General features: G+C 40.2%; 1 protein-coding gene across 1 annotated transcript in view; it reads left to right on the top strand.

Annotated features, from left to right (window-relative positions):
- Nucleotides 1–12,225, top strand: part of GRK3 (G protein-coupled receptor kinase 3) — a 2,112,642-nt gene that overhangs the window by 1,665,847 nt on the left and 434,570 nt on the right. Inside the window, exon 13 of the mRNA XM_044068485.1 lies at nt 11,920–12,027. Within this exon, the coding sequence (XP_043924420.1) occupies nt 11,920–12,027 (108 nt within the window). The remainder of the gene's footprint in view (nt 1–11,919; nt 12,028–12,225) is intronic.

Genomic DNA, 12,225 nt, shown 5'->3' with positions numbered 1-12,225 from the left:
ACAATAATTCTTGGAGACTTTAATATAGACTGCAAAAACTGCTCTTCTGAATCACTAACCTTCCATATTAACCTTAATGGCTTCTCACAAACAATTAACTCCCCAACCAAAATTAATAAACCCAATAACAAAGAATCCATCCTAGACTGGATTCTAATAAATAATCACCAACAACTCTATAATGTAGGGACCCTTCCTGACGATGTAAGTGACCATTCTCTCACTTACATAATCAGGCAAAGGTCGAGCTCACACAACCCAACCATATATAAAACAATAAGAAGCAACAAAAACTTTAACCCCGATAACTTTCAAGCTAAACTAAAAGAATGTCATTTGTCACCTATAAAATACCTCCCACTTGAAGAAGCAACAAACTACTTTAACTCAAAATTCTTAACAATCCTTAACCACCATGCACTAAAGTGTCCCATCAAAGTTAAATCTAAACCCATCCTATGGCTTACAAAGAAAACCAGGCAGAAAATTCAACAGAGAAATAAAGTTTGGGCACTATGGAGAACAACTAAAATCCTCATAGACCAACAACAATTCAGGCAAAAAAGAAATGAGACTAAGAAAGCTATACTCGAAGATAAAAAAAACATTTACTTCCATCTCCAACAGACCAACCAAAATAATCCACAAAAGTTCTGGGCTAGCATAAACAGACTACTTCAACCAGGCCAATCTGCAACACCACCCCCTTATAGGATCAAATTCTGACAATCCAAAGCAAACTGCTAATGCTTTTAATACCTTCTTCACTGAGACCATCCAAACACCTGCTAATCAACTAACAGCCAATAGCTCTGCCCTTCCAACCAATACTACTAACTCTCTCTCAACTCTAAACCTGCAACCTTTCCCAACTTCTCTCATCTGCAACCTCTTAAGTAAACTAAAACCTACTACCCCCTCAGCTGACCAGCTACCTGCTGAATACCTGCAAAAGGCAGCCAAAGATAGCGTATCCTGTATCATTGCTGATAAATAGAACCATACAAGAAAGCACTATTCACACCATCTGGAAAATCTCCTACATTATCCCCCTACACAAGAGTGGAAACTCCAGAAAATATTCAAACTATTGTCCCATAGCTCTACTTTCCCCATTAGCTAAAATAATGGAAAAGAGCATCCACAGACAGTTACTAGACCACCTACTCCAGAACAATTTACTGGCCAAATCTCAACATGGCTTCATGCCTTTCCACAGTACAACAACTGCACTCCTATGCTTCACTAACAGCATCAATAAAAAACGTAATAACAATCTTCTCTCTTCGGCACTTTTCATCGACCTTTCAAAAGCATTTGACATGGTCAACCACCACTTACTTCTCAATATTCTAAAATCTTTCTCTCTGGACACAAAGACTATAAAATGGTTCCAGTCCTACCTTGGTAATAGACAGCAGGCAGTGCTATGGGACAACAACCTCTCATCCCATCTCCCAGTTACCCTAGGTGTTCCTCAGGGCTCTATATTGGGCCCCCTCCTTTTCTCAATATTTTATCAATGACCTCAACTAGCTATTCCTTTAACTAACTGTGTACAATACGCAGATGATTCAACAATAATCTGCACAGCTAAATTTCAATCCCAACTACAGACTCTAACTCAGACAATGTTCAATAAAACAGAAAATTGGTTTCTACAACGCTGCCTCCTCTTGAACCTCCCAAAAAACAAACTCCTCCTATTCACTCCTACCCAAAAATCACTCCCAATGAACTTTTCAGTCTTATCCAATAATGGTACACTCATATCTCCCGATCCAACAACTAAACTTCTAGGGGTAACCATTGATAACAACCTGAACTTTGAAACAATATCATAAAATCTGTCAACAGGAAACTAGGCTCCCTCTGTAGGCTAAAACCCTTTCTCTCCCCACTAGCCAGAACCACTATTGCCTATTTCCACCTTATCTCCACACTTCTCTATGCTTCTTCCATATATACTAACTTGTCAAAAAATAACCTTAACAAGCTAGCCAACGCTTACAATAGCATTGCCAGATTTGCTACTGCTTCCTCCTTTAGGACCCATCACTGCCATGATCTGAAACAATTAGGCTGGTTAGAGCTTCTGAATCAGATTCACTTTAAACAACTCACCATTGCGTACAAAACCCTTTTCCAACCTACAAATACTCCAATACTTGCTAGTCTCATTACCCAATATAAGAACCTTTTGCACTCTGCAAGCCAAGTCAGTAAGCATACTTTGCAGTGTGGCTTTAACGCCCTAGAAGCATCTTGCCGGGTAGCAGTCACTGTGTCTGTACTGAGAAGACATGCTTGGCTCAAGGAGCAGACCTTACCAGACCATGTCAAATCAAAGTTACTAGAAGCTCTTTTGAATAAGGACAGTTTGTTTGGCACCAAAACAGAAGAGGTTCTTAAAAAGATGGAAGAAAACGCTAAGTCTATGCAGACTGTTAAAGAGTTCTTACAAGTGCAACCCCCTAGATTAAGTAGGCATTGCCCTTCCAAACACTGGTCCTTTCCAGGCCCCTCCAGGCCTTCTCAAACCATACCCAGGGGAAACAGACGACTCAGACTACAGTCCCAGGATATGCAGAGATCTAAGCAATGGAGTGCTCCCACCCCTAAAGCAGGGAGTGGTAATCCACCTTCTTATGGAAAAAACTCACAATGACTTCTTTACTCCATTCCCCAGCCCTGCCCAATTGCTTGCCTCTCTAGGAGGAAAACTTGCCCTTCATGCAAAATTGGATGTCCATCACACAGGACCGGTGGGTCCTCGACATTGTATCCCAGGGGTACAAAATTTATTTCCATTCACTGCCAACCCCAAGCGGGTTTCCAGAGCTTCCTCCGAACCAGTGGGCAGAGGCTCAAAGCCAAGTAGCTTCCCTGCTCAATATCAGAGCTATTCAGTTGGTTCCAGTAGAACAGAGGGGTCAATGATTCTACTCCAGACTCTTCCTGGCACCCAGGAAAGATGGATCTTGGTGCCCAATCCTGGATCTTTCAATTCTCAACACCTTCCTGGTGGTACCAAAATTCAAAGTTTACCCTGCAACAGCTTCTTCCTATGCTAGCCAAGGATGCCTGGTTAGTCACCCTAGACTTAAAAGAAGCCTGTCTGCACATCCTCATAAGGGAGTCATGCAGGAAGTATCTACATTTCAGGGTAGGATCTATGCATTATCATTTCTCTGCACTTCCCTTTGGCTTATCTACTGCGTCCAGAGTTTTCACAAAATGCCTGGCTCCAGCCATTGCATACAGCAGGCAGAGAAATATCCAAATTTTCCCATACTTGGATGACTGCCTGATTCAGGTGGACAGTCAGGAATTGCTGTTGCAGCACCTGACATTTGTGAAACACCTTCTCACTTTCTTGGGGTACACCATCAATGAAAAGAAATCAAAACTGTTACCCAGTCAAAAGATTGTATTCCTGGGAGCAAGCTTGGACACAACATCCCAGATGGCATTCCTCACTTCAGAAAAACAAGTCTATCTGACAGCCTACTTCAAACAAATGGCCACCAGAACCTAGCTATCCTCAAGAAAAATACTGCAGGTCCTAGGGTTCATGGCCTCATGTATACTGCTAATTCCATATGCACGACTGCATATGAGGAAACTTCAGTGGTACTTAAAAAGTCTTTGGTGCCAACATTCTCTGGACCTGGAAACAGTCATTCCTATCATACCCTGTCTAAGGACAGAGTTCCTTTGGTGGGCAGAAGCATGCTACCACAACAAGGGGCTGCCCTTTTCTCAACCCCACGCTGCCCAGACCCTAACCATAGATGCATCAGACTATGCCTGGGGAGCAAACATGGACAGCAAATGCATTCAGGGCCATTGTAGCACAAGTCAAATTAATCTGCAGATCAACCAAAAAGAGATGCTAACTGTGCAGAATGCCCTGACAGCTTTCAGATCCCTACTCTTTCCAGGACAACTGCTAATAAAAACAGACAACACCACAGTTATGTGGGTACATCAACAAGCGGGGGAACTCACTCCTACCCACTCTGCAGGTTAGCCATGGCCCTGTGGCACACTGCCTTGGACATGCAAGTCCATCTGCAAGCTTAACTTCTGCCAAGCAAACAAAATTCACTGGCAGACAACTTAAGCAGAAATCTCCTAGACCCACATGAGTGGCAATTGGACCCAGCAACTTCAACCTTTTGATTCAGAAATGGGGGACCCTACAGGTGGATCTCTTTGCCTCCTCCTACAACCACCAGCTCAGCAAATTCTGCACCAGGAATCCTCACAGCATGGCCTGGAAAGTGGATGCCCTATCTTTTCAGTGGGTAAATCTCTCAGTCTATGCCTTCCCCCCCCCTACCTCTTCTCTCAAGAGTATTACTCAAGATAAGACAGGACAGACCAAGGACAATTCTGATTGCCCCAGACTGGCCATGCCAGCACTGGTACCCACTCCTGCACAGCCTGTCACTGGTGCCACCCTGGCACCTACACCAGAATCCAACCCTGCTCTCTCAGCAGGAGGGACAGATTTTGCATCCACAACTGCAAACCCTAAATCTTGCAGCCTGGCTTATTCCTTGAATTCTCCCCCAGCAACCTTAAGCAAGCAGGTGCTGGACATCATTCTTGAAGCCAGAAGACCCAGTACAAGAAAATCCTATGCTGATAAGTGGAAAAGGTTCTGCTCATGGATTCAATCTAAAGGAGAGGACACAACTCTGCCCTCCCTGCCTCTAATCCTGGATTACTTAGCAGATGTACTCCACAAAGGCCTGTCCTTCTCCTCCATTAAGATACATGCCTCAGCCATTTCGGCTCATTACAACACTGAGCCACCTCTCTTCTCGCACCCTCTTATCAAACAGTTCCTGAGAGGGGCAAACAACTTAAGGCCACCAAGGAAAGCACCCTCCCCTGCTTGGGACCTTAACTTTGTACTAGAACAGCTCACGCTTCCCCCTTTGAACCTGCTGTCAGCAGACTTAAAATTCCTCTCTTGGAAAACAGCCTTGCTTCTGGCCCTCACTTCAGTTAGAAGAGTGTCTGAGCTACAAGCACTTATGGCTGTGGGACATTTCATTATTTTCCATGCTGACAGGGTTTCCCTCAGGACTAACCCTTCCTTCATGCCTAAAGTGGTGTCCAGTGTGGCTCTCAACCAATCCATCCATTTGCCAACTTTCTTCCCTAATCCTCAAAGTTAAGGGGAAAGGATCCTGCCCTCCTTGGATGTGCACAGACAGCTCAGATTCTACCTTGACAGGACTAAGCTCGTCAGAAAATCTGACCAGATACTAATCAGCTTTGCAACAGGGGCAGAGGGCAAGGCCATGTCAAAACAAACAATTTCCAAATGGATAGCACACTGCATCCATTTCTGCTACAAGCACCATGGGAAACCAAACCCTCAGGGGGTCAGAAAACATTCCACTAGGGCAACATCTACCTCTACAGCATTTCTCAGGGGAGTCCCTACCAAGGACATCCTGAAAGCTGCTACCTGGAGTTTAGTACACACCTTCACCAAGCATTACTACCTGTCTATCTTTTCCAAATCCAGGGCAGGTTTTGCAACAGCAGTCCTGCAAGGCATACTAGCCAGCCCTAACTCTTCTTGACTGCCTCCACCCTTCTTCACCTTTGGGAATCCATCCAAGTGTGATGACTGCAACAGTGAAACACGAAGAACATAGTACAGTTGTGTACACTTATCATAAATGTAGATGTTGGAGTGTATTCACTGTTGCATTCCTGGTTTCCCTCCCTTCAGCCCCCTGGTTTTCCTCTCTCTCTCTCTCTCTCTCTCTCTCTCTCTCCCCTCTCTATGGCTTTTACTCATCCCTTTCAGGGTTATTGGTATTGGTATTTACTGTTTTCCCCACCATAACTTAGCTCTCTATTTGGGGGGCTGCTGACATTTGGAGCAAGAAAAACTGATGTAATGGCGTAGGCTGCCTGTTTTTATACCCCTGATGACCTGACATCAGTCCTGGAGCGACAGTATCCAACACAGAAATACTAAGTCTCTGGTATTCGGTTCGACTGAGGGCTACCTGCAGGCAGATAACCCATTTGTGATAACTGCAGCAGTGAATACACTCGAACATCTACATTTATGGTAAGTGTACACAACTGTACTTTCCTAGGAGCTCATAGTTAGTTAGTTAGTGCGTTCCTTATACCATGAGAAGTTTCCCTTCTGCAATGTCAGTGACTTTTGTGGAAAAGAGTCCTGATTCTCCTTTTTGTGTAAAAAATCAAAATAGTTTAAGCTTCCCAAGGTAGAGCCAGTAGTCCTAAAGTCTGTGGCATCAGTTTTAATAACATCTGCCTTGGTGCCTTCAGGTTTATTAAGGAGTATGTGGTATCATGATGGAGAATCCATGATTACAGACTGTCACCTGGTGAACTTTCTACTTTTGGGACTGCTTGTCCATCTAAAAGAAGGAAAAATCAATCACAAAACTCTCTTATGACTCAAATGTGACCAAAGAGAAAGATTTAGCTGATGCCCTAGTTTCATTCACTTCTTTTGTATGTGCTACTGGTGACAAAGAGTCTTTGCCTTTGAGTTGCCTGTGAAGGGTATAGCTGTTAAACTTAGTACAATATCATCCCAAATGTGGAGCCAAACAATTACCCAGATTTTTTACTAATAGAATACCCAGTGCCCACTGTTGTCTTTCCTATCATGCTGGCCTGTGTGGATGCCTTCAAGAATACATTGCTAGAGTCTGAGTTTCAATAACTGTCACACAGGAAGTCCTGTCATTTATTGTCTTGAAGACACATTCATGTTTATAAAAAAATATGGTGGCTGGTCCTGCCATAATTTCTCTGCAAACGATTACCTAACCTAAGCTGGCTACTGATAATGTCCTGTGTATGGACAGTTATAGTTTGGACAGGTATAGCAAGAAGGTCTGTACCTTGCCTTTCAATTCATGAAAGACAAACATTCTCCAGTATTACAGAGTCACAATAAAACAGGTAAAGTCTCCAGATGTCATTCTTAAACAGCTCCTCCAAAAGCTTCTATAGGCAGACCTCAGGGTCAGCAGTCATTTAATATAATGTACTTGGTCCAGGGAACACCCAGGAATGGCTAATGTGTATGTCAAGAGGAAGCTACAAAATGTACTCCAGGAAAACCCTAATTGCAGGAGGCAAGATATTAGACATTTTCCCACCAAGCAGTGTCCATTTCCTTGTAAACAGCCTTTCACTGAACAGTTTAAACAAAACATGGTGTTGAGAAGGACAAATAGAGAGGGAGTATGGGCCATTGTAGGCAGTACAGCTGAGAAAGTAGCAATGGTCTTCTACCCAGTCAAGAGGCCACCTCACAGTTTGGAGTGCATTCCTCCCTCCCCATCTTTGTTGAGGTAAGCTGGATGGTTCCAGGTGGCAATGGATCAATGGATGAGGGAGCTCTTAAGTTCAGGGTACAAGAGAGAACTTGAAACATTTATCTCCCCTTCATGAGAATGTCTCTTATCCTTCCAGACAAAGTTTTCTGGATGAACATGTCTGACAAAACAGGTTACCATCAGCATGTATAAATAAAGTACCCCTTCCCCAGCAAGGACAATGTTTTTACTAGACAATTTTCTTAGCTGCAAGGAAAGACCCGCAGAGACAATGGTTTACTTGTTGTTTTGGGAAAAAGTACTGATAAATCTTAGATTTTGACAAGGACTATCGAAGTACTGGAAAAATACAATATGTTCATGAAGTCTGGCATTTTCACTCATTGATTATGTCATATTTCTGTATAAATTTACTACTTAGAATAATGGCACTTTTAATTTGGCAAATTTAGTTTAGTTAGTTATTTTGGTGGCCACTGTGGTGCAGCGGTTAGCGTTGTCACCTCACAGCAAGAGGTTCTCCGATTCGATCCTCGGCTGGGGTGCCTTCTGTGCTGAGTCTAAATGTCCTCCCTGTGGTCGTGTGCATTTTCTCTGGGTACTCTGGTTTCCTCCCACATCCCAAAGAAATGCTGTAGGTGGATTGGACACTCTAAATTGGTCCTAGGTGTGAGTGCGTGTGCGTGTGTGCCTTCTGTGGAAGGTTGAGTGCCAGGCTGGCAACTTGACACTGTAAAACTCCACTGCCAAACATGAGCAGACAAGTGATCCGCTGTGGCGACCCCTAACTGAGAAAAGCCGAAAGAAGAAGGAGAAGTTTAGTTAGTTATTTTACATCTTCTTAAAAATCATAAAATTAACACAAAGTTCTAACGTGTTTATGTAAATTTCACCTGTAGTATTGTCAATTATAGCATCATTCCAAACTCATTTTTTTAACTGGATACTATATTAGCCATTGAAAAACATATGGAATTTATCAGAACTTTAACAAAACTTTATATTGATTTTGAATATAGCCATCTCTTGGTCTGCTGTTCATTTAGAGCTACTTTATTCCATTTTGAGTCCACTAAGTGCATTATGCAAATATTTTCTCTCTTGCAATAAACATCTAGTCTTCTTAACAAAATACATATTGCAATTGTTTAACGAATGGTGGTTATCATACATGTACATTATTTTATTTTACGTCAGAAACAATAGAACCCATATTGTCTCTTCTGTACCATCTGAAGCTGAAGAAAGTATTGATTGAGGTTGGTAGATGTCTGTTTACATTAGTCAGTGATAAAGGAGATAAATGAGGTATAAACTGGCACAGTCAATTCTCCATTGTAGACTGATTTAAATTTCAATAATTTGTAGAACTGCAACACGTTCATGAATAGCAAAGCAATGTTCAGGCCAAGGGTTGTATCATTTATATTCTAAGATCCTTGACAACATTCTGTTTTAGGAGGTTAGCTTTACTGTCCACCATTTAATAATAAGTACCATTAAGCTTGATAACTACTATTTGTGATGCACATTTTAGGAGTGTCTCTTTAGATATCGGTGCTGCAGTTATTAGGTCGTCTCCATACCCTTTTGTAGCACAACAACTTACTTTACACACTAAGAGCAAAGCATATTTTTGTTAAGGGTGTGTTCTGTAGGGCATCCTTTGTTATAAATGTCCTCATATTTATTTATCTATTTATTTATTTATTTATTTTGCCTTTTCCAAGGCTTATTTTGCTGAACTGCTTGGAATATGTTGTCTTGGTTGGACTCGCTTCAGAAGTCATCATAAAACAAGGTAGCAGTAATGCAAAAGTAATCACCATATATGTAATTCTGTGAAAGTGATTACTTAAGTACATTAACTCTTCTTTTATACAACTGCTTTTGAGCATGCTAATACCTATATGACATAACATAATTAAAGAGAAAGACAGGCAGTAACTACTTAGGTTATAATGAACATTTTTTGTTAAAAATGTTATTTTTTTTTTTGCTAAAGAAAAAATATAAGCATTCTTTTTAAGTCACATTAGTAGAGAACTGGCATTGGGCATAAATGTTGTAGTTTTCATGAATGTGAGGAACTAAGCTTTGTAGTGGGTAATAAATAACAGAATGAGAGTCAAGTGACTGAGCAAACTGTGAAAACTGTGAATGATTCGCGGGCAAATCTGCCATAGGCGCACAAATGCTTAACATTCACTCTGATTTCAGCCAGCCTAAAATCACAAATTCTGAAATAAAGCTTAACATATATGATTGCGACCACAAAACCAAAATGTTGTATTTCACTTTCATATAATATGTTAATAAAATTTGTTCATTCACTCAAAAATATTAATAATAATTCCCAGAATACCCACAATACAAATTGTAAAACAAAATATGCCTAAGTACATACAGCTATAAATCACCACTAGTAGCAATTTTTCTTGACACTGTACAATAAAATGATTTTATATATCCCCATATACATACATACATACATACATACAAGTGTTTCAAGCACAGGCATTAAAGCCTTTCTAGCTTGCCAGTATGCCAAAACACTTGTTCCCATAATAAATGTCCAGGCTGTTCTTAAGAATATCTAAACTAGTGCTTGCTTTAATGTAATTTGGAAGTTTGTTCCAAGCATCAGTTACTCTGTCAGAAAACCAATTAATACACTTCTCATTCCTATAGAATCTTCTACATAGGTTATCTGATGATTCTCTAGTACTTTTTAATAACCCCAAACATTCCCAGAGGTAGTTGTCTCTAAATGCCCTATACATCTGAATAAGATCCCTCTTAGATATCTGTAAGAGACATTGTACAAGCTCAGATATTTTAGTCTTTCATAATAACTTAGATTTTCACATCCATGGATGCCCTTAGTATATTTCCGCTGTACTCTTTCCAGTTTATTCATGCTTGTTTTCCTATAGGGTTTCCATATTGTTATTCCATACTCAAGTTTGGGTCTAATGTAATTAACAAACAATGACTTCATTATGTTTTATTTCCTAGACTTTATAAATCTTTTTAAACATCATATAATTCTGTAACTATCATTAGCCAGTTGGTTGATATGATTAGAAAAACACATAGCTGAATCTACCCATATACCCAGGTCCTTAAATGAGTCTACAGTTTCAATCACTGTGTGCTGTATTAAATATTCACCTTTCAGTTTATGTCTCCCAAATCTCATATGCTTAGTTTTTGATGTATTTATCAACATGTTATTCTCCTGTGCCAAATGGTCAATTTAGTCAAACTATTTTGCAGACATGCCTTATCTATAACACTTGTAATCAGTTTACCCAATTTCAGGTTGTCAGCATATAGACTGTAGAACACCTCAGATGAAAAAGTAAGGTCTGAAAGATACAATCTAAACAAGTAAGGGCCTAGGACAGAGCCCTGTGGGACACCTTGACTGTAACCAATGATTTCACCTGTCCAGTTGGTGTGTGATACTTGCCATGTCCTATTTGTAAGCCATGCAGCTATCCATCTTATTAACAGTACATCAATACCTAGTTGTACTAATTTATTGATCAGTGTTTTGTGCATGACCCTGTCAAATGCTGAAGTTAAATCTATATAAATCACAGCACAATTTTTTATTCATAGCTGTTATTATATTGTTATAGAACATCACGTTACAGGTGGTAATAGATCTATTTTCAACATATGCATGCTGATATATGGTTTCAAGTTCCAACCTATCCAATTCTGACAATAACTTATCCAGTATTACCTTCTGCATTATTTTTCCACAACATGAACATAGACTTAAGGGTCTATATGATTCTGGGTTTGACCTATTCCCCTTTCCCTTAAAGACAGGTTTAATAAGTGCATGTCTCCAATCTTGAGGAATCTCCCCTATGTGGGGTTATTCCTACTTCCCATTATGTTGGAATCAGCTCCTTGGTTGCCACATCATGGGGCAAGTTAAGCTGCCTGGAATAAGACAAATTCAGATAATAGTCCAACATAATGCAATCTGATATAATGATTTCCAACAATATGTATACAGCAAAATCACAAAAACATTGCAGCACTGCCTTTTTGACTATGAATGATACCTCCATCGAAGTATTTATTATAGGGTAAGCTTATGTGGATGTGCAGTGACATGGGGCCTCAGAGAAAAAATTCCAGGTTGGAACTGCTTTATTAACATGAGTCTAGATGGTATTTAAAGTGCATTGAAATTGATTCACAAGTGCAAATAGTAAATAAAAAGAAAAGATATTCTGAGTGCAGAACTGCTTTAGAGTAGAGGCAAAATGCATGTATAAGTTCAATTAAAACTCACTAAATAGGATATGGGCTATGCTACTATACATGACAGTACATTACTGTGCATATATGTGTTCTTTGACAGTTAACAGTTACATAAAATTCAATATGGAAAGCACATTTGGGTATTGGGTATAGGGTATTTGCACTGGTAGATTTTTTATTCAGTGTTTTACAATTTGCAAGCTGAGATTTGTTGCCTTTGCTGCGTGTAACATTAAAAGACAAGACAATGTTATCTCTTTACCTTTTTTGTTAGTGGGACTCACGGGTACATGGCTCCAGAAGTTCTACAGAAGGGGACAGCATATGACAGCAGTGCAGACTGGTTCTCTCTTGGTTGCATGCTTTTCAAGTTACTCAGAGGGTAAGTAAGTCACAACTCTCAGTCACTGTCACAACAGTCTAAACAGGAGCATTTCTAGCATTAATTAATTTCCTTTTTACTTCTAGATATAATCATTGAAAATGTTTTTGAAGCTGTGACTTGCATGCTTTCATTTTTCATTTACTTGTTTCAGATGGTTTTACTTGTCTGTGACATAATATGCTGGTAACTTTATAC

The sequence above is a fragment of the Protopterus annectens genome, chromosome 4.part0 (genome assembly GCF_019279795.1).
Source record: "Protopterus annectens isolate FY-2018-M chromosome 4.part0, PAN1.0, whole genome shotgun sequence".
Classification (NCBI taxonomy): domain Eukaryota; kingdom Metazoa; phylum Chordata; order Ceratodontiformes; family Protopteridae; genus Protopterus; species Protopterus annectens.
Note: the sequence above shows the minus strand (reverse complement) of the source record. Positions and strands in the feature narration are given on the sequence as shown.